At 51.9% G+C, this 22,400-nt stretch overlaps 11 protein-coding genes across 11 annotated transcripts; 6 read left to right on the top strand and 5 right to left on the bottom strand.

Annotated features, from left to right (window-relative positions):
* Window positions 1–201: 201 nt before the first annotated feature.
* On the bottom strand, window positions 202–725 carry N7539_002684 (mitochondrial 37S ribosomal protein bS6m; the record flags this gene model as incomplete). The annotated part of the gene is made up of 3 exons (XM_056932287.1): window positions 202–511; window positions 598–629; window positions 702–725. The coding sequence occupies 3 exons, from the start codon at window positions 723–725 to the stop codon at window positions 202–204; spliced, it is 366 nt and encodes a 121-aa protein (XP_056792246.1).
* A 255-nt stretch (window positions 726–980) lies between these two features.
* N7539_002685 (glycine decarboxylase subunit H) lies at window positions 981–1,718 on the top strand (the record flags this gene model as incomplete). Its single annotated transcript, XM_056932288.1, has 3 exons — window positions 981–1,116; window positions 1,262–1,324; window positions 1,405–1,718. The coding sequence occupies 3 exons, from the start codon at window positions 981–983 to the stop codon at window positions 1,716–1,718; spliced, it is 513 nt and encodes a 170-aa protein (XP_056792247.1).
* A 520-nt stretch (window positions 1,719–2,238) lies between these two features.
* dscA (ubiquitin-protein ligase dscA) lies at window positions 2,239–4,656 on the bottom strand (the record flags this gene model as incomplete). Its single annotated transcript, XM_056932289.1, has 1 exon — window positions 2,239–4,656. One exon carries the CDS (start codon window positions 4,654–4,656, stop codon window positions 2,239–2,241), a length of 2,418 nt encoding a protein of 805 aa, XP_056792248.1.
* A 383-nt stretch (window positions 4,657–5,039) lies between these two features.
* On the top strand, window positions 5,040–6,496 carry N7539_002687 (cation efflux family protein family; the record flags this gene model as incomplete). The annotated part of the gene is made up of 2 exons (XM_056932290.1): window positions 5,040–5,366; window positions 5,426–6,496. The coding sequence occupies 2 exons, from the start codon at window positions 5,040–5,042 to the stop codon at window positions 6,494–6,496; spliced, it is 1,398 nt and encodes a 465-aa protein (XP_056792249.1).
* A 408-nt stretch (window positions 6,497–6,904) lies between these two features.
* N7539_002688 (putative NADH-ubiquinone oxidoreductase 14 kDa subunit) lies at window positions 6,905–7,294 on the bottom strand (the record flags this gene model as incomplete). The annotated part of the gene is made up of 2 exons (XM_056932291.1): window positions 6,905–7,155; window positions 7,261–7,294. The coding sequence occupies 2 exons, from the start codon at window positions 7,292–7,294 to the stop codon at window positions 6,905–6,907; spliced, it is 285 nt and encodes a 94-aa protein (XP_056792250.1).
* A 319-nt stretch (window positions 7,295–7,613) lies between these two features.
* Window positions 7,614–9,410, top strand: N7539_002689 (BOD1/SHG1 domain-containing protein; the record flags this gene model as incomplete). Its single annotated transcript, XM_056932292.1, is given in 3 exon segments — window positions 7,614–7,826; window positions 7,898–8,839; window positions 8,859–9,410. The coding sequence occupies 3 exon segments, from the start codon at window positions 7,614–7,616 to the stop codon at window positions 9,408–9,410; spliced, it is 1,707 nt and encodes a 568-aa protein (XP_056792251.1).
* A 977-nt stretch (window positions 9,411–10,387) lies between these two features.
* Window positions 10,388–11,077, top strand: N7539_002690 (NOPCHAP1/New4 family protein; the record flags this gene model as incomplete). The annotated part of the gene is made up of 2 exons (XM_056932293.1): window positions 10,388–10,792; window positions 10,880–11,077. The coding sequence occupies 2 exons, from the start codon at window positions 10,388–10,390 to the stop codon at window positions 11,075–11,077; spliced, it is 603 nt and encodes a 200-aa protein (XP_056792252.1).
* A 630-nt stretch (window positions 11,078–11,707) lies between these two features.
* On the bottom strand, window positions 11,708–13,927 carry N7539_002691 (glycoside hydrolase family 55 protein; the record flags this gene model as incomplete). The annotated part of the gene is made up of 1 exon (XM_056932294.1): window positions 11,708–13,927. One exon carries the CDS (start codon window positions 13,925–13,927, stop codon window positions 11,708–11,710), a length of 2,220 nt encoding a protein of 739 aa, XP_056792253.1.
* A 2,937-nt stretch (window positions 13,928–16,864) lies between these two features.
* On the bottom strand, window positions 16,865–18,694 carry N7539_002692 (guanosine diphosphatase; the record flags this gene model as incomplete). The annotated part of the gene is made up of 3 exons (XM_056932295.1): window positions 16,865–16,922; window positions 16,986–18,324; window positions 18,418–18,694. 3 exons carry the CDS (start codon window positions 18,692–18,694, stop codon window positions 16,865–16,867), a joined length of 1,674 nt encoding a protein of 557 aa, XP_056792254.1.
* A 567-nt stretch (window positions 18,695–19,261) lies between these two features.
* On the top strand, window positions 19,262–19,957 carry N7539_002693 (putative translation initiation factor IF3; the record flags this gene model as incomplete). Its single annotated transcript, XM_056932296.1, has 1 exon — window positions 19,262–19,957. One exon carries the CDS (start codon window positions 19,262–19,264, stop codon window positions 19,955–19,957), a length of 696 nt encoding a protein of 231 aa, XP_056792255.1.
* Window positions 19,958–20,457: 500 nt separating this feature from the next.
* Window positions 20,458–21,972, top strand: N7539_002694 (translation elongation factor Tu; the record flags this gene model as incomplete). Its single annotated transcript, XM_056932297.1, has 4 exons — window positions 20,458–20,652; window positions 20,718–20,980; window positions 21,049–21,728; window positions 21,791–21,972. The coding sequence occupies 4 exons, from the start codon at window positions 20,458–20,460 to the stop codon at window positions 21,970–21,972; spliced, it is 1,320 nt and encodes a 439-aa protein (XP_056792256.1).
* Window positions 21,973–22,400: the final 428 nt, after the last annotated feature.

Here is a 22,400-nt window from a genome sequence, read left to right on the forward strand (position 1 = left end):
GATATACAAAGTGCGCCGGAAGTGCTCATGTGCTCGAGTAGTAGTGCGAAAGGTCCATGCCGTAATGGTACAAAAAGAGTTGGAAGACGGGTTAAGGAGCATGTCCACACGACGGGGACGACTGGCGACGGAGAGCAAATGTCAGGCCTATCGTGTAAGAGCAGTTCCAATAAAATGCGAAAACGAATGTTTTTACTGCATTTAGATGGAGTCCGCGATACTCCGAGTCTTGTTCCATTCGACCTTGCCATCGATATCCTTGATCTCTTCGAGCTTATCGCCAAGCTTGACGACGGAGAAATTGATCATACGGGGATCCAGACCTAACGTGCGGCGAATAGAGGACTGAACTGGGCCGGAAGCATCGAAACGCATGATGAAGTGATGGCCCTCGCTGTATCGGGCCTGATGTTTGGTAGTGACTTTGGGCAGGCGGAATGCGCCCCAGTTGGTGAACCCACGAACAACGCCACCGGAGCGGATGACTTGCAAGCCTGCGTTACGAGCAATCCTTGAGGAAGAATCAGCGTTCATGATCTATTTCATAGAGTGTGATTCGAAAAGGTGTGGCCCGATTGTAGCTTGAGGGATACGTACTCGCGAACCTCGTTGAGGCTGCCGGGGCGGACCTGCATGCGGATTGACACATTTTAGTATCTGGTTTCAAGGGAGTCTATGATATGCGAAGAAGGGTCACATACGATGGCAATCAATTCGTACAACATCGCATCGACAGTTGGCGCATGGACCCAGTATGGTGGTGTTAGGAGTCGGCGAGAAGCGTTGCCGTGGCGCAAAATTCCGACGAGGTCGGAGCTGATTAGGCTTATCGGTAGTCTCGGCGCTATCTTATCGATTGCATCGCAACTCCGCCGGGGAAAGCACCCCATCTTTCTTGCACTTAAACTCCTCTCCCAAGACCTTCTTCTTTTTCTTCCTTCTTCTTCTTCCTCTCAATTACACCATTCTCATATCTCAAAATGTCCTCCATTGCTCGCTCGATCCGCCCTTTTGCTTCCCGAGCTTTGGCTCAGAAGCCTTTCACTTGCACCCCCCGTGCTGCTCCTGCTTTCCGCTTCCCGCGGGGAACCCGGAGCTTCTCACAGAGCCCATTTGGTGAGTCTTTTTTGCACCTCAAGTTATCAATTCCTCGAGTCAAGACTGGCTTGACCATGTTGGCCTTGAATGATGTCGTGACATTGTTTCCTTGGTGATCAATGTGACCTTGGTGGTTAACGTCGCTCTCAATTGGCCTCAACAGTTCGGGTAAAGAAGTATACCGAGTCGCACGAATGGATCGAGCTCGCTGAGGGCAGCAACACCGGTGAGTCAATCGGAATACCCTTTTGCAGTGCTTGCAGTGCAGACTTTTGAACATTTTTGGAATCTAACAAATAATTACAGCCAAGATCGGCATCACCAATTACGCTGCTCACTCTTTGGGTGATGTCGTCTTCGTGGAGCTTCCTGAAGTCGATCTGGAGGTCGGCGCGGGTGAGCCCGTGGGAGCTGTCGAGTCCGTCAAGTCAGCCTCCGATGTTCTCTCTCCTGTGGCTGGAAAGGTCATCCGTGGCAACACCGTTCTTGAGGACAATGCGAAGACTATCAACGCCAGCCCCGAAGGCGAAGGCTGGATCGCCGAAATCGAGGTTGCTGATGTTGCTGCCCTTGATGCTCTGCTTGATGAGGCTGCTTACAATGAGACTCTCGACCAGTAAATCCTTAGAATCTGTCAAGGAAAGCGGCGGATGGTTAATAAGGAGTTCTGACTATATGATTTGTGACGATATGCCGCATACAACGTCCGTTGAGACGAATACTTTTTCAACAATGCTATGGATATGAGCGTCAATGTTGCCACAACTGTGATCTGATGGGACTTTGAGTTATTCAAAATAAGTTGGTCATTTTTGGAATAGAGCGCGACTCAACAGGTGCAGGTGGCTGCTCACCTCGTGTGCTACAAGATATTCTTTAGATGGTCACCTCTACCTAGGTATTCATATTCAGATGACCTACAACTTGAAACAGGCGTCGGGTATCATTTATAGCCTATTTCTTGTTAGCGACGGCGGAGTGCTCCCTCACACGGGTGCCACGATAAAGTTTGGCAGGACTATGAGAAACAATTGTTGCCCGTTAGGTATGTATTCCATAAGGTTGCAGCGAGCAAGAACTATTCAATTCTAACTCGGATAAACGAGAAAACATCTCTAGCATGTCTGTTCCGATGCAACTCTATACAGGAGGAATCGATTCACGGCAGATAGGACATTGCAAACGGAGCCTCATCCAGCTCTCCAAGCAAGGTGTGTGGAATATGTGTCGACATGGAGTTACCATGTATGTGCGGCGACTTAATATGTTAGAAGCGCCCTCGGCGACGCTGCTTCCGCCAGCAGAAGTAGATGCCGAAAAAACAGGAATCTCTATGTCTTGCATGCATATAGCGCAGTCAAAGACGACCTTTTTGCGATTTGGGGACATGTGCTTGCCGTCATCCTTCGTGTCAGCGATCAAGTCGCGTTCGTCAGCACGTAGGGAAGTAATGGATATCACATTCCCAGATTCAAGATCTTCGTCAGTACTTGAACCATCTCGAAGAGTTGGATGGTAGTCATAAGCAGGAGGAGCCCAGCCGCGAGGAACGAAAAACCTAGGCCCAAGAACGTCTTGGCTGGCTAGGACCCAGGCTTGCACCCATACCCACCCAACCATGACCAAGGCAGTTGTCCAGTCAGGACGTATGAACAGAACGTTCTCGCGAGCCGTCAAAAAGTACACGAATGGGAATAGTCGTAGGACACTTTGTCCGATGACAAATTCCCAGCGCAATGCTTTGCGACAGTTGCGCATCACGTTGCGGTAAATTTGGGGAACCCAGAACGAAAGGTAAATCCCTGCAGCCACCCGCGCAAAGATCGAACCTGCTCGGCGCGGCAGGAACGTGGCCGAGGAAGTTACCATGAACAGTGCGAAAAACACCAGGTAAAAGCGCGCATACATGGTGCCCACATCTGTACGGGGTTGGGTCGCAGTTGGCGCCACAGTTCGATTGGGATTTGCTGGTGGGTCCAAGTCATCGGCAGGCGGGTCTTGATCCGGGGTCAGGATGACCACTGGTGTGGCCCCGGTATCCTGCGCGGGAGCCGTGACAGGCAAAGGAAGTGTGCCCGGGCGTGTTGTGGGGGCTGGAGCGTTCGCCGACCGTTCCTCCCGTCTCTCCGGCTCTTGAACCGCCCAGATTTCCAGCATGAACTTCATGCCAATATAACTGACGGAGAGGAATGCCAGGAACAAGGCGGTAGACAAAACCAGGAAGGAAACAGTGGCGGAAAGCGCCAGAACCATGAATGCCAGAATCAATCCATCTCCGAGCGCCATCAACGCGATAGTGTAGAAGCTGATTCGACTTCGCGTGGAAGGAGTCGAAGCCTCTTTGATCTGACGCAGCAACAGAGCGATCTGTCCAACGAAAACACCGCAGGTCATGAAGAGGAGACGCGCAGAGTACTTGCTGTATTGTTCCGCTTTAGGGCCTGTCAGAAACAGCGAATCCGTGGGAGGGAATTCGGGAGCTCCCTTTGATTCGAGAATGTATCCGCAGTCGGGGGAGAATACGACACATGACATTGTCATAAGCGGAGGGTCAGGGATGGGCGCTCCCACAGGATACCTGAGTTCCTGTTCCATTCGATCAAGCGTCAGCCTGTCAGCAACCATGCCCTCGATCACAACCGGATGTTGCTGGATAAAGACAACATGTTCGCACTTTGGCGCTAGAAATTCAACCTGTTCGGTCCCTGCTAATGTAGACCACGGGATGAACGATGGATGAAGAGACTGGTTTCTCGACATTGTGCTCACGAGGGACTTGATGGACAGCTTGTGAGACATTTCGAATGTATCGGCTGAGAGCGTAAGATGGGCCAATGTAAAGATCCCGGCAAACTTTTCACTCGTAGTGGTCAAAACGATGCCTCCATTCTCTGGGAAATGTACGCCAGATAGCGGCATATCCCAGCTGCTACCCCAGAAGTCATTGCTCTCAACTTTGAGGCTAGCCCGAATTTCTCGGACAAGCGACTCTCCGATACGAAGGTCTTCCCCACCGCCTTCTTCAATGTCAAAGTAGAATGAACCGTCATTGCCCGTGATATTGGAGCTGAACTCAGCATTGTAGTATTGATGCTCCAGAGCGATCGCAGTCATGTTGAGAGGCAGGCGGCGCTGTACATCAGATCTGCGAACCCAGTCTCCGTGAAGCTTACCCGTAACATTGCGATAGACCGGCAGGAAAAGCTTGGTAAGGTTGGAAGATGAGGACAAGGGGATATCGTCAACGCCTCGGGGCGTTTCTACCCCAGCGGCCGTGAGAGCGGATTGCAACTGATCACGGACGCGATTTTGGGCATGTGGAAGGAGGTCCCACGCGAAGCTATCGTTGGATCGCGCGCCCAGAAACGGAAGCCATCGCTCCGCCGGCGGATCAAAGTCTCCATACTTGGACCCGTTCAGTAATTGCAGCACATTTTCCTCTCGCTCAAGCGCCCGCTGGCGCTCCCGATCTTCATCAATGAGCGGGGGACGTGACTGGGAGCTGAGGAGCAGGTAGAAGACGAGAAGAAAGACAATGAAGGAGCCGCGATTATCCATCGACGCCACGCAGATGCTGCATTGGAATCTTTCACTCAGCACACTGGAGAAAAATACATCGCTGACAAAATCAACACAAAGTTCTGAATGTCACTCGCGGCTCTCATATACCGCGCCTCGGGCAAATGCGCTTTGCGATCAATGACGAGGGTGGTAGTCCTGCGGTGTCTGCTCCGAGTGGATGATGTACATGACATGCGGTCGAGACCATTGCCTCCCCGCCCCTTCCGCCCGCCAAGAGACACCTGAATTCCAAGGCTTTATAGGGTGGCCTCCTCCGTTATCTCCTTTTCCCGCGAGCTTGGTTCGAGCTTCAAGACGGTGTTTGTGCACCCCACCCGACGATTGTGTATACGATATACATCCGCCAGGCCACTGTAACAATGGCCTCAAATCTCCCTCTGCCGATACCTCCCCGTACCCCGACTCCGCCACCAGATGAGGCTCATGATCACCATGCATCGTTAATCAATACAGCAGTCCCGATGGATCGCGACGCGTTATCGCCGCTTCGAGAGTCATTTCCCCGGACAATGCCTCTAGATGCAGGTACATCGGATCGCTGGAGCCCAACTAAATCAGCTTTTACCCTCAGCCCAGGGCGGGCAGACAATAGTACCTCAGCCGACAATGGACCTAGTGAGCCTTCATCTGCAAGCCCGTTCAACTTCAACACAACTGTCATGGCCAAGGGTCCAGTTGTGAAATCGGTATGCTTCATACTTCGACGAACCTTTTGTTATGTAAATAAGATCCTGACAAATCATAGAACATTGGACAGCGCCGGGGTCACAAGTACAAACACAGTAGTATCTCGCATCAAATATTCCTCGAACCTCCACCACGAGCACCCTTGGCTTTGCCAAACTCGCTGCCTATCCCAACATGGAAGGAGTGCCGTGCTAGCATGTCAAGAGAGCAGAAAACACGGTTTTGGTGGAGTGTCTGCCATATGTTTGTCGCTGCATACACCTTGTGGACCGCGCACGGGTCGCTCGCGATGACTGCGCTTTCCCACTTGATATTGTTCGACTCATTGGGTGCTCTGCTTTGCGTGGCTGTCGATATCCTTGGGAACTTTGAGGTGTGGAAGCGGTCCAGTATTCGACATCCATTTGGACTCGCACGAACTGAAGTCCTTGCAGGATTTGCCATGTGTGTCCTCTTGCTGTTCATGGGTATGGATTTGATCTCCCACAACCTACAGCACTTTTTGGAAAAGTCAGGTCACGAACCACACCATGACCACGACCATGAACGGGCTTCTGTCGGGAGGGTGGACATCACTGCTTTGCTGGCTATATCCTCCACGCTGGTCTCTGCAATTGGGCTAAAGAACCATGCGCGTATTGGTAAAGCCATGCGATTCGGGTACATCAAGTCCCTTCCGTCGGTACTGAGCAACCCGTCGCATTTCCTTACCCTCTCATGTTCAACACTCTTACTTCTGCTACCGTTGGTCTCGGTACGAATCTATGATTGGCTTGATAAGCTCCTCTCGGGCACGATCGCAATTTCGATGTGCATGCTTGGTGTTCGCCTGGTCAAGACTCTGGGGTCAATGCTGCTCATGTCTTATTCAGGTCCAGGGGTTCCCGAGGTCATTAAGGACATCGAGGCGGACCCCGCTGTGTACGGAGTTGACGATGCACGCTTCTGGCAAGTTCACTACGGACTCTGCATGGCGAATTTGAAAATTCGGGTCGGTGGCTCAGAGGAAACCACTTCTCGTTTGAGAGAGAAAATTTCCAGTTTGATTCGAAACCGCCTCGGGGGCGGATATGGCACTGGCAGTCAGAAGTGGGAAGTGACCCTCCAATTGACTATAGAGAAATCCTGAAGTACTGCATGATATGAAACATGCTCATGAGATACCACTTATCATACTTCAATTCACATCAATATTGTCCACAGTAGGATTCCACTCTTCCGGTTCGGTTCGATAGTGACGCAGAGACCCTCAGCTAATTTACCCGTTAAGTCCTGTCCTTCAACTTCTAGAGCAGCGCGTGAGGAAGCCACGCAGAGCTCATTGGATGGAGATCACTCGGGTGGTAGAGTAGCGTCTAATGTATGTGCTACTGTGCAATTGGCCGGCGGTTTATTCGCAACGACTCTCCGAGGTTGAATAGATATCAAACCGTGGAATTTTGGTACATGTCAAAAAAAAAAAAAGGAAATAAGAATGAATACACACGCAATGCTTCCACTCCTGCAATAATCATCACTTCAAACGCAGACCAGCCGCTTATGATGCAGCAGCCAAAACAGCGTTCTCCTCGGTCTTGCTAAGCGCTTCGCGCTCATCCCGTCGTCGGCGCTTCTCAAGAATGGCCTCTCGTCGCTGAGCGAGCATCTTCAATTGACGGTTCTCGACACCCTGCATCCAGTAGCCGAAGCTGCCACCAACACCAGCAAACAGAGGGTAGACCCAGAGGGATTCTTTAGCGAGAATGGGGCGCATCTCGATACCGAGTTGCCAAAGGCGGACGGCGATGCCTGTTGTGGTAGACAGGTTAGTCGAAAATCCTTACAGAACTCAAAAGGTGCCAAGGTCAAACGAATTGCACGTCGACGAAGGTGAGGGAGGAGCACGTCACGCACCGAAGCCGCTCCAGAAGAGGACCTTGTGAACCATTGTAGCGGGTTTGACGGAGGCGTCTCGGGGGCCGTAGAGGAGTTTGACAAGCTAGCTCCAGATAAGACAAGAAGTGTGGTATGTCCGCGCCGCTGCAATGGAGCGTCTCCCGAGGTAAATGTGGATGGGGTCGGACGAAGCGTGTAGTTGTATCCGGGCGGCAGGAGGTTGAAGCAAATCAGCAACCCGCAGTTCTAACCACGGAACAACATTCTGCCGTCGCTCGGTCGTGTCATCGCTTATCGATTGTCGCGCGCGCCCGATGAATTACAACTGCCTCTTGCTCCTTCAATCGCGTGAGGTCCCCCGACACTTCGAAATGACTACCAAGGAAGTCATGGAAGACGTGCAGGTGGGATCCAAACGGTCTACACCTGATGTAGGCTTGTTGACTCGCAAAAAGTACAAGCCTGAAGACCTTCCAATATCCGCGGCCCAAAATGCGGCGATTGACAAGTTGCTCCACTCTTTCAAAAAGAAAGGTGGTTTTGACAGCATTCGCAAACAAATATGGGCGGAATTCAATCAAGGTGTATGTGCCTACAGCTTGGAGAAAATCGTCCTTGGTTTTGTCCACATACGGAAGGCTGACAAGTTTCGAAGGATTCCAAATCTAGATTCACGGACCAATTGATTGAATTAGCGGAATCGGAGATCGAGCGCGAACCAGCACATCTTTCGCGAGAACGTGGGAAAGCGGCGACGCTGATAGAAGGCGCAGTTGATCGAAGTGATGTGTACAAGAACGTCGAAGAGTCAATCAATGCACTAGCCTCCAAGCATCTCCAAAGTATTCTGGACACAGTCCGCGCTATCCGCCGCGAAGATGTTGGGGAAGAGATCGCTTCGAAAGAAGAAGCCTCCGGAAGCAAGACCGATGATGATTACGAGGCTTTCGTCCAGGCCAAGCGAGAGGAAAGGGACAAGATTTGGCGCGAAGAAATGCGCAAACAAAAAGAACTGGAGGAGGAACAAAGGCGGGTCAGAGAAGAAGAGCAACGCAAGAAACGGGAGATGGAGCGACAGAAAGAAGAAGAAGAAAGGGCTCGAAGGAAGGAAATTGACGACAAAAGGCGCGCCGAACGTGAGCGACTACGTGAAGAACAAAGGGCACTCGATGAGCAACGTGACCGTGAGCGAGAAGAGCGTTACGAACGAAGGAGGAAAGAGGAGCGTGATCGGTATCGTCACCGCGACCGCTCGCCGGCATATCGGGACCGGGGTTTATCTCCTCGTGTCAAGGATCTGAAGCGGGAGAAATCCACGACCTCGAAAGACCCAACGCCCGCTCCAAATCTTCCCAACGTCGATGAGAAATCATTGGAGGAGTTTGCTTTGCAGATGCTCCTGAAAGAGGGAGAGGAACTAGCCGCCAAGGCTCGTCAAAAGCGTGAATTTGACTTTGAGGAGGCAGAAGCTATTGAGAATGGCCTGAAGCCGTCTGCGTCCGCCGCGCCCCCTAAAGCGTCTGGCGCCTCCACGAGAGGGCCCAGTCCGTCCAGAAATTCCAGAAGGGCTGATTCTACTGTCGGCCGTTCTGACCGAGTCAGACTTTCAATTAGAGATCGAAGCCGCAGCCGCAGTCGCTCGCGCCGCCGGCATACCTCTCGTTATGACCCTGACCGTCGCCGTGACCGCTCTCGAGACGCATCCATTAGGTCTCGAGACCGCTCTATGGAAGCCCGTCGTGGCTATCGAGACTTTCGGGATTTCCGCGAGGAGCGCAATTACCGTCCTGTACGACGAAGCCGCAGTCGTTCAGCCAGCAGACCGCTGCGTGAAAGAGAAAGAGAGCGTGAATGGGATAGAGATCGCAGGCGATCAAGATCCCGCGATCACGACAGAGACTTTGATCGGCGGCGTCATGATCGTAGCCGCGGTAGAGACCGTCCTGGTGATGATGACTATCGTCCGCGGCGAACTCGATATACTCGTTCCCCATCTCGCCGAAGGTCACGTTCTCGCTCTCGTTTCCGGCGTCGTAGCCGAGAGCGCCACCGGTCAAGATCTCGCTCTGCTGTTCCCAGATGGCGCTCTCGATCACGATCAAACACCAGACGGAGGTCACGCTCTCGCCGCCGGTCGCCTCAACGGCGGACCTCTCCCGGCTCTCTAGACATTGACCGCTACGTACCGGTCACGAGTACTCGCAGTCGATCACCCCGACGTCGTGTTCGGTCTACCGAACGAGAGCGGGAGAGGGACCGCGAAATGGATCAAGAGAAGGATAGATCAATGGAAGATGCTGACCGTTACATCCCTGCTTTTGAACAAGCAAAAGGATCGCAGCGTGACACTGCCACGAATGGCGAATGTGAAGCAGCGGCCACGGATCCAACGGTGAAAAAGATGGATGATCGACGATCTCACCAACGTAACCGCAGTCGACGAAGAAGCCCCAGCAGGAGGAGAAGCCGGTCCCGACGAAGGAGCCGAAGCAGATAATCTTCTTCTCAATGCTAGTACGACTACATGATCCGGGATTTTCAACACTGCTGAGTCCATCAGCGCTGTATTAATGACTCTCGTGCTCAATCATACCGATAACCTAGTTTGTTGATGCTCAAAACAATATCCTGACCCTAAGCTAGCTTTGTACAGTAGTAGCTACTAGCTAGTAGCTAGTAGCTACAGTTTGTTGACTGATTAACGCAGAGTCCCATCAGTGCTTCGTTCATAGTCGTACTACCCTTTAGGCTCTTACCATGTGGAGCCAGTAGCCTACTAGCCACTGGCCAGTGAGCCACAGCCTCACATGAAAACCGATTCTTATCTTATCGGCCCCAGCTCCACCTTCCAAAAAGTTGCAGTGCAAATACCATGCGACTCGTTCGATTTTTTGAATTCTCTACAATAGGCAGTCTCAATTGACAGAGATTTAGTCACAACACTTGGAACCATTCACCAGCATACCGTCGCTTGGCAAGCTATCACCTTGTTCGTTCAGGACATCGGCGCCGACCGTCCTCCCACCCAACTGCTCTGCTCCCATCGGGTCCACTTTCTTCATTCACAAACGGTTTACTCGACTCTCAAAGCGACACATACCTTAACGGGCCGGTAGTCGTTGAGCGAGAATATCAAACCGACACAATGAGTGCTGTATCAGCCAAATCCACGCCACAACGCCGTGAGGACAAAGACCCTTTGGCCTCCGACGACGACCCGACCTCATCCTCCGGATCCTCGTCGTCAGAAAGTGAAAGCGAAAGCGAAAGTGATGAGGGAGATAGTTCCGATGAACGCGAAGACGCAGACATGCACGACGCAACCGGGCCCACGTCCACATCTGCCCCGTCAATACCCAGTCTGGCTGGACGCCCAAAGCCGAACATACACCGTGTAAATGGGGGGTCTGATTTGTTATCACGACTATCGGCTTTCTTGCCGAAGTTGAAGGATGCCAATGAGGATCTGGAGAAGGAGATTGCGGCCGGTAGGGGGCAGGAGATGGTGTTGGACTCTGTGGACGAAGATGGGAAGGATTATATTGAGATGGTAGGTGACTTTCTTTTATCCTCTTTTTTTTTTCCGGCTCATTGTCCGTAGTATTTTGAGTGAATCGCTTGTACTGACATTTCGCAGAACCTTGGCTTGGGTGTCCTGGAAGAGAAGCGCGATGGGGATCCAGACGTCCTTGGTGGCGAGGTTGACGACGATGAGAACGCAAAATCAGACGAGGATAAGCTCGATGCTGATGGAGATTCAGATCTTCTCGGACAGCTGATGGGCGGGATCACTTCGTCGAAGATCAAGCCGTCTATTGAGGAGATGATGGAATGACAATGCATCGGGATTTGAAATACGTGATGTTATGCCTCTGCATATGTGCCTTTGTTATCTAGCGATCCGGTTTCATGTCTTCTGTCTTCTCTTTTTCAAAGTCTTTTTCATTTTTTTTTTTTTTGCATTGGCGATGAGAATTCCTTATCGAAATGGAGGGCTTCAAAAAGTTTGTTACGAAGAGTCTTTAATTCATGCGCAGTGTATGTACCTCCAGGGCCTGTATCAAGTATAGGATCACCATTTCCTGCACATCTGATAATCTAGCCCCGGCTGTTGACCTCGGCAAAGGGGTTACACTTCCATGGAGTGACGAGAACGGATGTAAAAGTTGCAAGAGGCCTGCTTCCAGTCGTGCATGCTTGCAACAAGCCTGTATACACAGGTCGGACATGTGTACTACACGGATGGAGGAGACTCGGAATTTCGAGCAAGTTACAACGGTTGTGAGTGCTGAATCAATGACAAGATCATATATACATTTTGTATATCAGAGCCTCGGAGCTCTACGATATGTACAGACAGTCTTATAGACAGGGGAGATTCTTTAAAATGCAGACATGAAACTGACTGTGCTTACCTTATGCACGGCTCGGACTCGGCAGTGGTTCTTTTGCACTCAACATCGGCCTATGAGGCAAACTGCCGATAAGCCTGGATGAGACCCTCCCAGCTACCAGGATGATTATACTCGGTGGGGTTAGAATCGCCATCGAGAATCATGACATCAGTCTTTCTGGTACTGATGGAATACCAGACCAGATTCTCGGGACTGTTGGCGACGCGCATCATATTGGTCTGGCAAGAGCCAGAGCACTGCGTACTGTAGTCACCATACCATGGTCCGTTGAAGAACGCCCAAGCGGCACTGTTATAAAGCAACACATTCTTGCCTCCGTCAACGTTGGTAGCGAGTGAGGTTCGGCACTTTTGATCACCGCCACCGCACCAGGAGAAGTCAGGGTCACCATAGACAGCTTCGGCAGTCCAGGGCGCCGGAGCGGAGTGCGTCGCGCCTGAACCCTGCATGTAGGGACTTTCAGACTGCAATAAGCCGGCGAAAACGTTCTCGGCCGCGTGGAAGTTATAGTTGTACAGCCAGTTGTGTTCCGATCCAGTGCCGGTCAACCATGTGCCCCTGGTGGCTTCGACCAGAACACCACGGCCGGTGGAGATCACGGTGTAGGCAGAGCCGCCGTTGTCAAGGTTGTGGTCGGCGGTCCAGACCCAGAGATTTTCAATATAGGCAGATGAAGAAGATGTCAGGTGCAAAGCGAGGAAGGCCGCCATGCACTGCGAAGTGTCTTCATTCTGGCAGTTGGTCGAGATGCTGGTGTCGTAAGTACCGCCGATGAGCACCATGGTGTTCCACATGGCAACATCACCCGGGTTAGCCCCGGCAGCATTGACTTCAACAATGATCGCACCAGGAAGGATTTCACTGACACCGAAGCGCATATCCTGAATTTCAATAACACCAACATCACCAGGCTGTCCAAGTTGGACAACAGGCTTCGGGTTGGAGGAATCCTTGAAGGCATTGCCCTTGCCAGAGATGACAGCCCAGGCTTCACCGGCGATACGCGAACCCACGGGGATTTTGAGGGTATCGTCAACGATATAAACACCGTAAGGGAAGTAAGTGATCTTGCAGTTAGCCGCGTTATCGGCGAGAATGGCATTCAACGAAGCAACATCACTGGTCCTGCCATCTCCGTACACCTTGTGACCATCGACGCTCTTGACATTGACGACTTGGTCGGCCGCATATTCGGCGTAGGTGGGCTGAGTGCGCATGAAATACTTGCCGTTTGACAACAGGACATCTGGACGGGAGGTGGTAAACGTGGTACCGGTCTCGTACGTTCCAGGAGTGACGTTACCCCAAGCCCAAGTGTCGACATGGCTTGTGGCTGCAAGCTTCACATCACCATTGCTAGTCACAGCAATGGGGTGATCAGTGTCATGCTCGAGATTCTCAATTAGCAGCTGGCTGTTGCGATTGCCTCCATCGTTGGAGGAGTCATAGAACTTGACGGCGGTACCAGAGTTGGTCACCTTGGAATCCAAGAGAACCAAGCTGCCCAACTCGTTGGCGGTCATGTCAATGCCAACGCCGTTGGAATCAAAGGTAGCACCCTGGAGCAAAACGGTCCAGCCACCGCCACCGTTGTCCACAGCGCCCTTGAAGCCCAGTGTACAGCCCTGGAAGTAAATGTTCTTGAAGTTGACCTGCTGGTTGGAGTTTTCAATACCCACGGCACCACCGTGAATGTGGACATCAGTCACGGCGATCGTAGACCCGCCGGTGAGCTTAATACCCACCTGGCCATTGGAGTTGTAAGGCATGTTGATCTTGACGTTGGTCAAGCCGGAACCCTGAGCGACACCCCACTGTAAGGCCGTGATGGCCGCATCGGGGCTCAGTGCCGTAGTATCAATTACCACATTGCGCAGGAGAGTCATGAAACTCGTCTCCGGGGCACCGTGGGGGCTATCGTATCCGTTGACGATAGTGTCGCCATTAAAGTTGGCCGAGGCTTTGAGCACTGCGGGATTCAGAGGGTCACCCGTGATGACCGTACCCACGCGGAGATTCAATGTGCTTCCCAGTTGGTATGTACCACCGGGCAAGAACACTTCCGCAGGGAACTTGGTGACACCTTTGCCCTCTCGACTGCCATTGGATCCGTCATCGTCAATGGCGTTCTGGATACTGCCAGTCTGATCGCCAGAGCCGTCTGCCGAGGCGCCATACTGTTGAACATTGCGCCACACAGGGTACCTGGCGTTCTTGGTCACCCCCGGCGCATATCCGCGGGAGACACCAGTATGATCCTGGTCTGCCATCCAGTAAGAGGTCGGAGAAGAGGCAACGGGACCTGAGCAAGCTCTCTTTTCAAAGATGCTGGTGAGGGTCGCGTGTTAGCCATGCGGTCCATACAGCAAACGAGTCCCATAAAAGCAGTCTAACCTCTTGGGCTGTGAGACAGGCAGAGCCGCTGCCGAGGCTGTGGCTATGATGCCCGTCACGGCCGTCCATAAATGAATGCCACGCATGGTGTAGCGAAAAGTGATAGGCAAAGAAGTGAGTGACGAAGACACAGGTAGAAGAGACGGATGAAGGAAGGTAGTTTGGACTTTGTTCAACTGTGGTCAATTGGAAAAGAAGGACTGTCGATGAAAAGAGGGACGATATGCTCAGCAGAATGAATCTCAATATCTCATACAGTGACAGAGCCTGCTTTATAGCAGTAGCAGCTGCGACTGGGCTTCCCCGTATCCATGATCTGTCGCTTCGCCATCTCTACGTGTCGTGAGAACGAGGTACCTTGTTGCTGACGATGTCTCATAGCGTCGCATTCGACTTCAGCAAAAGAAGGCAGATTCCCGTTTGAGCGTAGATCGCAAAGTATTGAAGAAGATCGTCGTCCTCGTGGGGGAAAATGCATGTGGCCGGCAGTATACAAGATGGCACCTCATTGGATCGTTGGACGATGGCTCCGTTTCAGGGGCTCAGGTGTTTGTCCAAGTTAGGAAATTGGTATACTTCGCAGTTCACACAGTCCAGCACTTGACGTTAGTCGAAGTTTAGTCAAAGTCAAGCAGCTGGCTGATATGAGCAGTCGCCCTCGTACCCGAGGAAGCAGCCCAGATCAGTTGCTAGTGCTACTACTCCTTTCGTGATCGTTTCTTTCGGCGGGGTGGCAAGAGCCGGAGCGAGGCCGACCGTGAGGTCTAATTGGGATTGTTTTGGGCCACGAGGCCTGCCACATGTTTCTCTCAGGCCATGAATCGTCCCATCATTGACGAGGCAAACGGCTGTTGGTGGGTGTCATCTACCCGGCAACTTGAAGAAGCTAAAAGTCGGGTGCGATGCAGCTTCGACATGTTTCTCGATTTGGCAATTCCGCAATCAATGCATCCTGCATCTCTGTCTCGAGAACCCCTCGTTCCTATTCGGTGCACCCCTGCATGATCTAGCGTCTGCAGTAGACTGTATGCACGCATGCTCGATTTCCATACGACGCGTATAGTCATGTGAAATGATGATGTGCAGGTGATGCAGGATACATCAAGATTGTACGTGGGTCACAACCCCAACCGGTGCCTGACCAACCGATCAGTCGGAAGTAGCAAATCCCAGTGCAAACGTGCAGTCATTGATTAGGTAAGTTCCAGGTACGGATTAAGTTAGTGCCATGATCAGTGTCTCAGCCTGGCTCTGCATGGAGGTTACATCGATTCGAGACAGTCGACAGTTTGGTGCAAATAGTAGAGCGTGGCTTTGACCCGTGGGTAACAGAAGTAAGTAGTGCAGTGAGCAGTCTTTACGCGAGTGGTGTCACTCTCCTGTCACTCCGATGAGATGCTGTATGCCTGGTTTCTAGACAGGTACAGTGCGTGGGAGGTTTCAGGTACACAGAAGTCATAAGTTAGTGAAGATGGGTCGAGTAGTCAGTAGTCGCGCACTTCAAGACCTATACTGTCATTCAATTGACCTTTCAAGCCAGACTTCCATGATCCTTCATCCAAGCATTAGAAGGCTACTGCCTTTGCTACTTGGAATGTGTAACTACTGTCGTTGAAGAGAGACCGATCAAAAGTGGATGACACAGTCCATGTGCAATAGGAGATCAATTTGTGACTACCTAATGTATATATCCATTTTCTATTGAGGGGCGAAATAAGACTACCTACCTACCTACCTACCTACCAAGTTAAGGTGGTCTCCCTCCATTGTCACTTTTCGAAGGACCAACAATTTAGTGAGGCCTCATCCTCTCAGCCTCGGGCCACAATTGTTCTTCCACCTGACTGCACAGGCAGTGCCATGCTATCACATCAGTGAGCTGTAGACATGTGCCTGAACCCGAGCAAAAGGGCAGCAAATTGGAGCGGTCTTATCGCGCCAAGTTCTCAGCCCTGCTTTTGCGAGATTAGGCAAGTGTGCAGTGTTTGCGCCGATCAATCCACATGTTCCTATTTGGGGCCCTCGAACGGATTTAATACAAGCTTCGATCTAGCCAATAGATATCGATCTGTAGAAGACTGGAAAAGGTACAAGGTATATCCTCCAACTTGAGGGAGAAGATGCATCATTGAGGTATTTCCTCTTTGGGTACTATCCACGAGGGGCAGAGACTCCCGTCGGTTAGCGGTACCGCACAGGGTCTTCCTCAACTTTCGACAAAACATAGTAGGTTAGGTATGTAACTAACACCAGGGCTGACGCTTTATGCAGACTGCAGCCCGGCACGACTTACGTCACGTAGATTTCTGTCTTTCCGTCAGGCGTCGCCAAGGTTTCTATGGATGGAGAAGCAAGCACGCTCGGACCATTGGGGATATCTCTTATGAGACTGAATTCGCGACATATCGTAATTCCAATCAAAAGATCCTAGAACGATCAATGATCGAATGTGCACTCAACGTCTGGGAATGTTTTCTTTGCGGGCTTGTTTAACGCTATAACCTGCTACCTAGGATATCACTTCAGTGGCGGTCGCTTTCGCATAGCAGCCCGGAGGACAAGGTACAATCTCACAAACAAACAATCGTCACAGAGTCCTTGCATTTTTTTCCCCAGATGATACTCGAAGGGTAACGTCAGATCTAGGAGCCGGGATCAAGAAAAAAAGACATTGAGAAGAAGAGAAACAAGAAGGGACATGAGAAGGTTTCGAACGTCTATATATGTGCATGAGCCCATCGCGTTGAATAGAGCCATGAGGCTGGAATTAAAGGCGTGAATAGGAGTGAACGTTATGGCGTAAAGTGGGAAATTTATGAGACTTCCTTGATGCGACAGGTCCAGCCAGATTCTTGGCTGAGAAGCGGCAAACTGAAGAAGGTCTTAGTACGGATCATTCGAAAAATTGGAGTCATGAAAAGTGCAAACGCTTACCTGGCACCCAAGCACCAGCCCAGTTCATTATCTTTGATCTTCTTAGCGATCTTGACCTCACGAGATAGGGGCATTTCATAACCAGTGTGCAGAAGGCCCATCATGAAATTGAGATCCATACACCAGTCAGGACGATCACGAAGCTCAACGAGCGCGCCCTTGACACCCTCAAAGACACCCCAGGTCTCCTCGCCACCACAGACGCTTGCGGTGAGCTTGTGCAGCTCATCAAGAGTAAACGAAGAAGGCATGCCCAATGGCGCAGTGCGGTCAAAGAAGTAGGAGAAAATATACACGTCTTCGCGAGAGAAGGTTTTCGCAAGAGACGGCTGGTGGATGCCATTGAAAGAGCACGGGGCCAGCTTGCACTCGGCGTCCTTCTTCAGGATCTTCTCGGCAATAGCCCGACACTGCGCGGCGGGGGAGGCATCTTGGGGACCAGCCATCGTCACAGTCACCTTAGGCCCAAGGGGGTGATCATCGGGGAATGTCACGGTGACCTCTTTCTTCATGTTCGGTTGAATGCAGGGATTCGAAACAGGCTTCTTGGTCCAAGATAAGTCCTCCGGATTGTTGGCCAATGCGGCCTCGAGAACCACACGGTTCATAGCTTCGCGAGCGGACATCAGCCCGTATCCAAGATGAGAGTGCTGGTAGAGCTCAAACTCGCGTCCGCCAAATTTCAGCTCATACTTGTGGTCACCTTCGGCGAGGCGCTCGGGCATGCCGCCAGCCTTGCTCTTCTCGAATGTGGGCTGAAAGACGATCTGAGTCGAGCCACCTCCAAGATCAAAGATAGCAGCCGTTGGGGTCTCATCCGGACCGCCGATCTTACCCAAAAGGTAGTTGGTGGTAATCCAGGCATAGACTCCCTCGTCAGAGCCATCCATGATTTGAACACCACCCTTCTCGCGGGAGACAACGGGGAACGGGTAGACTGTCTCCAGGCGGGTTCGAACAGCCTCCAGAATGTTCTTGCTGAGTTCGGGGCCCAGAAGACGCAAACCTGCTGTAGCCTTGACCGCAACCGGAGTGCAGGATCTGTACTCCTCGGGTACGTTCTTCAGAGCTGTCTCCATGAGGGGATCCAGACTGCGAGCGGCCCCCTCCGCATCCTCACGGTAAGAACTGAGACCAGAACCGCCCTCCTTCTTCTTAGTCTGCTCGAAGACTTCATTCTCCAGTTCAGGGGTAGAGCCACAGTTGTTGAAGCGATAGACATGAATTCGAGAGCCGGTGCTGCCGGCGTCGATCATGAGAGCATATTGAATCAGCGGTTTCGAAGAGTCAAAGGGTTTGGTGCACTTGGTTGATACGCCACCTGAGGAGGGCGCTTTCTCTGAAAAAAAAAAAAAAACAAGACCAGTGTTAGTGGCGCACGGGCGACTGAAAACCTCCCGTTTCAATGGGATTGAGAAATGACGCCACATACCCTGTGTGAAGCTACTCGAGACAGTCGACTTTGACGGCGACAGCCACAGTAGGAGCATGAACACAAAGCCAACAATGGCACCCGTTTTGATCCAACGGGACTTCTGACTCTGGGACACCATGTTGCCTGATTTGAAAGGAGAGTTCACCGATTGTAAAGACTCAGTCGATGTTGTAACAGCGGAGCTGTGATTATAGGAAACCGAGCGACGGCGAGTGAAGGAATTGGGCCCGGTGGAGACTTCAGAATGCTCGAGGCTGTTGACACCAGTCGACATACGAGCAGCTGGTGGAGCACGAAGAGACCAAACGAGAGATAGGCTCGATTTACCACCGGTAGAGAGGAGCCAGGACCGGTAGGAATTCAAAAAGTCAGCAGAAGGCAAAAAACCTCAGTCTGCCGATGAAGTGCAATATACCCGGATCAAAATCAAACAAAAAAAATTGCACGGAGAAGAGATGAAAAGAAAAGATGGTGAACGACTAGACCCGGAGAGAAAGGAGATCCCCGATACCAGTGTCCCCAATCAGTTTCACGGTTTCGGGACTGTGGCGCAGATGTGGCAATGCCATTTCTGAATGCGGCTTTCCCCGGAGAAACCTCCCGCTGTCTGCCATCTCCGCTTGTACCTCCATAGACACGAGCTGCTTCACCACCAGAGCCATTCAACTCCTCACTGTTTGACCAGATTAGTCTGGTCTGATCGATTAATCTGCCTGTCACCTTTCTTGATAGCTGCAAGAGCCTTTTCTCCGACGTTCTGCTCTTCTTCGTTTTCTTTTGATCTATAGGCCATTTCGATTCTTCGTTGGTTAGCAATTAGCCTCACAAGACGGTCACCAATATGAGCCACATACGCGGTCTCGTCTCGCCGGCGCAGGCATTGCGTCGGATTTTCTTCACTCCCCTTCGCATCTCACGGCCAACTTTCATCCGCGCACCGAACGTCTCAAACGACCTCAAGTCACGCGGCTTCCACCAGTCCTCGGCCCTCGCCCGACCTGTTGTACGAACTCCAAACGCACCGACCGTCATCAAGGATGAAGCCATTGGCACCCGCCTTGTGCAACTGGTCGACGAAGATCAAAACTTGATGCCGCCCCAAAGACTTGCGGAGGTGCTTGAATCCTTTGATCGCAGTAAATTCTTCCTACTGCAAGTCTCGCCCGCCGACAGTGATCGACCTCCCGTGTGCAAAATTCTGAACAAAATGGAAGCGAAACAGCATGAAAAGGCCAAAGCGAAATCTGCAAAGGCTCCGAAGGTTCAGACGAAGCAGATCGAACTTAACTGGGCCATCGACGCCCATGATCTGTCGCACCGCCTGAAACAGCTGACCAATTTCCTGGAGAAGGGTCGAAAGGTTGAGGTCATCATGAAGCGCAAAAAGGCCAAGCGAGCACCTACTGTGGATGAAATCAAACATGTCATTCAAACTGTCCTAGATACGACAAGAGAGGCTGGTGCTACGCAGGTGAAAGCTATGGAAGGAGAACCCGGTAAACAGGTTATTATCACTGTCAAGAAGGATTCCTCCTGATGTCCAACCAGGGACGGGAGTAAGACTTTACGGGTTGGGGCAGCCAGGCTTAGGTATCCGTCTCTAAATAATGTTCTATTGCCCATATCTGTACATGAGATGGGATAGGGATACCATGTCACAAGCTGCGCATCATGGTAGCTTCTTTGAAGCTCACGTCCCTGCTGCCGCTTTCTCACTAAGTTTGCCTCGTAAAGTATAGCTTTTGCGTATACCACTCTTCTGAATACCGCGAGGTCAGTCTTGATATCATCTTTTTAGAACACAATTGCCCATCATAAACAACAAATCTCACAAGGCAAAGATAATGATCAGACCTTCTGCGTCATTTAGCCCGAGCTCCGCAAGTCTCGGCCGGTGATTGGTCTGTAGATGACTAAGCGCTCCTGGCCCCGAAAATTTGGCTCCATGTTGATGCCGAGACAATTCTCATCTACCCATCGACTGTCCTTTTCGTCCTTGTTGTTCATCGGTCTTTCTCTGGGGCTTTAGTCTACAAGATGTCGAGCATCACCCGTTCATTGAATCTGTTGGCGCGTACCGGTCGCTCATCTCTGCTGCGTCCGCGTGCCGTCAACCCCGTTCACCATGTCTTCGCCAGCGACAAGGTCGCTGCCCGTGGCCTGGCCACTGCCTTCGAGCGAACCAAGCCCCACGTCAACATTGGTACTATCGGTCACGTCGATCACGGCAAGGTGAGCGTCTGTTCTCTTGATAGACTCGACCTTTCATTTGTCTAATTGCCGCCGGTTCTCCCCAGACTACCTTGACTGCCGCTATCACCAAGCACCAGGCCTCCAAGGGACTGGCCAACTTCCTCGACTACGCCTCCATCGACAAGGCCCCTGAGGAGCGCAAGCGTGGTATCACAATCTCCACTGCCCACATCGAGTTCCAGACCGAGGATCGTCACTACGCCCACGTTGACTGCCCTGGTCACGCCGATTACATCAAAAACATGATCACCGGTGCTGCTAACATGGATGGCGCCATTGTTGTTGTTGCTGCCTCTGACGGTCAGATGTAGGTTATCAGTTGGTATCGACATATTCGGATTGACAGCTTACTGATATCATCCTCGTAACTATCAGGCCCCAGACACGTGAGCATTTGCTGCTCGCCCGTCAGGTCGGTGTTCAGAAGATCGTTGTCTTCGTGAACAAGGTTGATGCCGTGGAGGACGACGAGATGCTTGAGCTCGTTGAGCTCGAGATGCGTGAGCTCCTGTCCACCTACGGTTTCGAGGGTGAGGAGACTCCCATCATCTTCGGCTCTGCTCTTTGCGCCCTTGAGGATCGCCGTCCCGACATCGGTGCCGAGCGTATCGACCAGCTGATGAAGGCTGTCGACACTTGGATCCCCACCCCTGAGCGTGACCTCGACAAGCCCTTCCTCATGTCCATCGAGGAAGTCTTCTCCATTCCCGGTCGTGGTACCGTTGCCTCCGGTCGTGTTGAGCGTGGTCTCCTGAAGAAGGATACCGAGGTCGAGATCGTGGGTGGCTCAGAGGTCCCCATCAAGACCAAGGTCACCGATATCGAGACCTTCAAGAAGTCTTGCGATGAGTCTCGTGCCGGTGACAACTCCGGTCTGCTGCTCCGTGGTGTCAAGCGTGAGGACATCCGTCGCGGCATGGTCATTGCTCTGCCCGCTTCCACCAAGGCCGCCAAGAAGTTCTTGGTGTCCATGTACGTTCTGACCGAGGCCGAGGGTGGTCGCCGCACTGGTTTCGGCTCCAACTACCGCCCTCAGGTCTACCTCCGCACTGCCGGTAAGTCTCGATCATTCTGTGTTCTTTTGCTGCCCGATGGACTTCTAACGTTTCAATCACAGATGAGCCTGGCGACCTTACTTTCCCCGACGGCGATGAGTCTCGTCGCGTCCAGCCCGGTGACAACGTCGAGATGGTTCTCGAGACTCACCGCCCGGTTGCCGCCGAGGCGGGTCAGCGCTTCAACATCCGTGAGGGTGGCCGCACCGTGGCCACTGGCCTCATCACTCGCGTGATGGAGTAAAGAACCAGGAACGGACAGGTCCGATGACTTGACCAAGGCTCGATCACTCTCTTGCTGCAAAAGTGTGATTCGGGCTCTTGTATTATGACACCCCCTTGTACCTCTCTCTATCGTTTTATTGTCTACTCTACATTCACAGCGCGGGAACCGTTGATCAGTCACAGGGATCTAAGGAAAGCCGGAGTTTTCGCTTGAATCTTGTTCATGTACCTCTATAGTATTTGGAGATGTAGTTATTGCCAAATTTTCTCTCCTCTCTTCCTAGGAAGTCGACATTGAACATCCCCTCAGTCGCTTTAAAGCAGTACAGTTACAGTAGCTCTTGCAGTTCGGTTGTACCACGTAGTTTGCACGAGGTTAGATCACGTGGAAATCCATATGTGGCTGTGCGCTACTCTCGCTCGGCATCCGGATCCGAGGACACGAGT

This window comes from Penicillium diatomitis, assembly GCF_028827545.1.
Source record: "Penicillium diatomitis strain IBT 30728 chromosome Unknown utg000003l_segment0_segment0, whole genome shotgun sequence".
Taxonomy (NCBI): Eukaryota; Fungi; Ascomycota; class Eurotiomycetes; order Eurotiales; family Aspergillaceae; genus Penicillium; species Penicillium diatomitis.